Here is a 4,425-nt window from a genome sequence, read left to right as displayed (position 1 = left end):
TCTCGAGGCTCCACCTGGTTTTTCATTGAAATATGTGAAAACTTCATTATCTGTGGGGAAAAGAAATTCAATAAACTACTATTTTTAAAAAATTAGGTTCAAAATTGAACTCTTGGATTATGCAGAACGCAGGGCAGGTTGTATTTCAAAGATGGGCACAGTAAGTGGTACCATTCGTGTCCTAATTTACGACCCGAACTTGACCCACTGGTAATTCTTTCCACATTACATCTTGTTTTCTTTCTTAAAGTATATGTTTAGGTTTAATTATACCCTGTGACATAATAGTTCCCAGCTTGTAAAATTCAGGTCAGTCTAATGTCAACTGTGCTGAGGTAAACAAGTCTGACTACCGGCTAACAGTACCCCCAGGCTGGTTAGAAAGTGACCAGCAGGTCAGAAATAAAATTTTTTTTGAACTGATGATGGAGACCAAAGGACTGAGTTTGAAGCAAAGTGCTTTACACCCCATCATATAAACCTAGTTCTGACTGAAGGCATTAGAATCTAAACCCAGATGTTGAAAGTGAAATGGCATGTTTGTGGGGTCTACTTTTTGCCTAATACTTGTTTGCCTGCCCATTTCTATTCCTGATCAGTGTTACAAACATTTACTATGTTGTTTATACTTTTATAATGCAAATATACTGATTTACTGCTATAGGGCAGAAAAAGAAGCAGGACCATAGGTATGCACTGCCCATGCTTACAGCTAAGCAGTGCTTTTATGATGTGTGGTCTCTGAGCCTGTAAGTGAAGATGTGGTTCATGAAGCAGCATACTTTGCTTGAAGTGAGTGATTGGCTTGCTGAAGATGACCCAGAAAGTGGAAGGAAGCGTCTCCCAGGCCAGAGCTGGGAAATGTAAATGATTGGAGGAACGTTTTCCTCCTCCTTTGGGGGAAATGGAGCTTCACACCTTGTGAAGGACATTTCCCATTGCTCAGTGGCACATGACCAATGTGCGATTTCTCCTCTGGCACTTTGGAGGAGGCCCTTACAAACAAATTTCACTTTCCATTGTCCAGCTTTTTGTTTCAGGGATGTATTAAGATAATAATGGTGGAGTGGACAATCACATTTGGACTCAATTCTAGTCTCTGCTTGGTAACAGAACTCAGTAAGACATTTGAGCTTGCCATCCCATTAATATTTTCCCAGATAACTAACTCACTGGTCAGCTTGAAGAAACATGTCCTTTACTTAGGACATGTCATTCTCATTAGATAGATGGCCACATTTGGTGATCAAAGTGTAGAGGATGATGTGCTCTTTGAAGAGCTATGGAGAGCCTGAATCAGCTTTCCTTGGTTGCAGTCCTGTCAGACCACAAGGTCTTCACAGCCAGATCACTTTAAATCACTGTGGGATTTGAGTAGCTGCAGACGTGAAGGTAGCAGGAAGGCATCTGGAAACATCTCCTGGTTTTTTTTCTGACAGCTTTCAATTACATCTTATCATCCCTTGTTGTGGAAGAGATGAAACAATCCATAGAATAATGTCTCGAAGGTCAGACTGAGCTGTTTGGTATTTTGCCTGCGATTGTCAGAGCCTTTAAGAAAATCCACAAACCTACTTTTGAGAAATGGAGGAAGAAAATCTCATAAAGTGTTCTTTCAGCTGATGGTGATGGAAAGGGAGGGGTGTCAGAGCTGTGAAAGTTGGTGAAAGATGCAAGAAGCAGCAGACTGGAGATTTTTACATACTGGATGCATGACTTCTTCAGATGGTGAATGCCTTACAGGCCCGTGATGGTGTGCCTGCATCTCCCATATTAACAGCACAATCTACAACAACATGGTAGCAGGAATCTCTCTGGAAGGCTCATTTGAAAACTACAGGCTTACATGGTTCTTTGCTGTCCAGCATCTTTAAATGCCACCGCTATCCAATGTGACATGAGATAGCATGTGGCATCTTTCACATCTGGGAAGCTTGGAGGGCTAACTGTGGGTAGAACAGTTACTTGGTATAGGTACACATTTAATCTGCTGCACATGCACAGATGTGGGGTCAAAACACTGAAGAACATTTTCTGTTGAAAGGCGTTTGGGTAAAAATAACTGATTTAATTTGGTCTTTGGTTGTACACTGAAAGTTGTTTTTTCTGTGCTGCCAGTGACTGTAAGGTTGTATATAAGTTCTTAATTGCGTCATATAATTTATGGTATTTATGCAAGTTAAATTGAAAACTATGAGCTGTGTAATGAGATTTAACAGATTCAGCTTTCTAGAGCTAAGGCATTAGCACTGTTCTTTTTAGCTGGGTTTCCAGTACAGTGAAGGAAGCGTTGCAATAAGAGCAATAGAAATGTTTTGGTCCTCTGTTTCCTGGGTGTAGAAAGAGATGCTAAATGAAATTTTAGAGTAGTTGCTCTTCTTTAAAAAAATTAGTTGTTCAGAAGGACATATATTCCAAGTGCAGCCAAGTGATTACTTGAGGTGGGAACCCATGACCTTGCTGTGGGATAAAAGCCTTCTACAGAGAGTCAATGCCAGCAGCTTGACTTGCAGTGGCCTTCCAAGCAATCCTGCTGTTAGACAAGCCTCGATGATCCTACATCCTGTACATGCCAGGCACATCACAAGGGCCTGCAGTGCAGAGGAACCCAGCTCAGGACTGTGCTGTTCTGCAGCCTTCAACAGAGTGCTAGAAATTGCCACCATTTGGCTTACTACCTGTTCTTGTGGTACAGGATAGTGTGAAGAGAGAGAAAAGGACTGTGTTCATACCTGTACTACTTTGTTTAGTATCTAAAATCTTTTTGGATTTAATAGCAGGGTCATTGCACGTCAACTTGCTGGAACTGCAACAGAAAAGAGAACATGTTGAGCAGCAGGGAACCACTGAGGTGGTTAAAAAGTGAGGAGTGCTCCATAAGCAAAATCTGCAGCAACAGCAGTAGGTGTTAATTTCATTGAGTTAAATAGTTTCTATGAACAAATTAAATTATATTAGTCTTGTAGCCGTCTTGAATTATCTGGTGCTCAGTGTAGAACAGGTCTCTGTGAACAGGCAGTGCTGTATACTCTGTGTATTGGTTCAGCAAGTATTAGGAGACAGAGTTGAAATATAAAGTGTTATAACATGATTATTTTCTAAGCCAAAATGCATGAATAACACTAAGACCTCTTGTTTGTCTTTCTTTTGTACAGCCAAGAAAGAGGAGAAATCAGAAGTTACGAGTGTTCACTGGTTTATGAATCTAAGGTGGAGAGGAGAACAGACAGTAAATTAACTGGACACAGTATGAAGCTACTTAAGATTAACAGGCTGGAAGAAATAAATACACGATTCAGCACAAGCAGTCTAGAAAAAACAGCCTTTTTTCAGAGTGTGGAGAAAATGAAGATGACTAGAAGCTTTCAGGAAGAAAAATTCAGTGAATCAGGTCCTGGAACAGAAGATAAAAAGGTAATAACTAACTGCATAATTAATTTTGTTTTTCCAAAAGCACTGCCTCTTTTTCCCCAGCTAATTAAGGAGTTTACTTTGTATATTTCCCGGTAGACTTGAATTTTTCATTATCATCTGTGAAAATGTATTGCATCTGTGAGAGACTGCATCAAGATCTGATTGAGAGATGCCTCTGCCCAAATTAAGGTGCAAATGAGACCACATGCAAAAGCCAATAGTATGGATTTTATTTAATAATGAATTTGAGGTAGAGAGCTAGAAATGGAAAAGAGGAGGAGGAGAGAGAGAGATCAAGTAGAAGCTAGTCACCACCTGTGCATCAAATGACATCCCATTGGTCCTTTTTCACCATGGCTTCTCAGAGGTGGAGGTCCTGAGGTTTTTCAGAACTTTTCACTATTTATATATTTTAGCAGAGAATGGAATTAATGTTCATTGGCTACACAGTTCTCTTATTCTATTGGTTAAATGTTTGCCTCATTTTAAATGCAAATCAGTGCACACGCTCAGTCTTTTCTTTTGGGTTGGTGGGTATCTTGAGCTGTGGGTGGTTTCAATCTCCCCCTGCCAGAATTAATTTTTACCCAGTCAGAGCTGATTTCAGCACAGTTGCTGAGTTGGCTTTCCTTGTGACCCGTAAATTTTGCATATTTTCAGTGATACATTATTCTCCCCCAGCTTTGTTAACCTCCTCCTCAGGCTGAGATAATACTCAGACAATAGTAACATTATTATTTTATTTCAAGTTCTTGTCACAGTGACTTAACTATTTGGGGGAAGGCTTTGGTGGTGGCAGATGCCATTTGTCCCATAACTTAGGGTGATCTTTGACTGGTATATGTGTACAAACATATACTTCTTTACACACTTTGCCACACTGGGAATTTTTGTCTGGATGAATTACCAAGTATGTGCTAACCAGATCTTGCCTCCACCAGGTCTGGAGTTTGCACCACAGTATTGCCCCGTTCTGTGCTTATCTTGTAGCAGAGTCCTTCTGTGGCCCTC

General features: G+C 40.4%; 1 protein-coding gene across 1 annotated transcript in view; it reads left to right on the top strand.

The window, feature by feature from the left end:
• MYLK4 (myosin light chain kinase family member 4) overlaps window positions 1-4,425 on the top strand; it is a 76,325-nt gene that overhangs the window by 10,620 nt on the left and 61,280 nt on the right. Inside the window, exon 2 of the mRNA XM_033060891.1 lies at window positions 3,156-3,414. Within this exon, the coding sequence (XP_032916782.1) occupies window positions 3,156-3,414 (259 nt within the window). The remainder of the gene's footprint in view (window positions 1-3,155; window positions 3,415-4,425) is intronic.

This window comes from Catharus ustulatus, chromosome 1, assembly GCF_009819885.2.
Source record: "Catharus ustulatus isolate bCatUst1 chromosome 1, bCatUst1.pri.v2, whole genome shotgun sequence".
NCBI lineage: Eukaryota > Metazoa > Chordata > Aves > Passeriformes > Turdidae > Catharus > Catharus ustulatus.
This window is presented reverse-complemented; position numbering and strand designations above follow the sequence as displayed.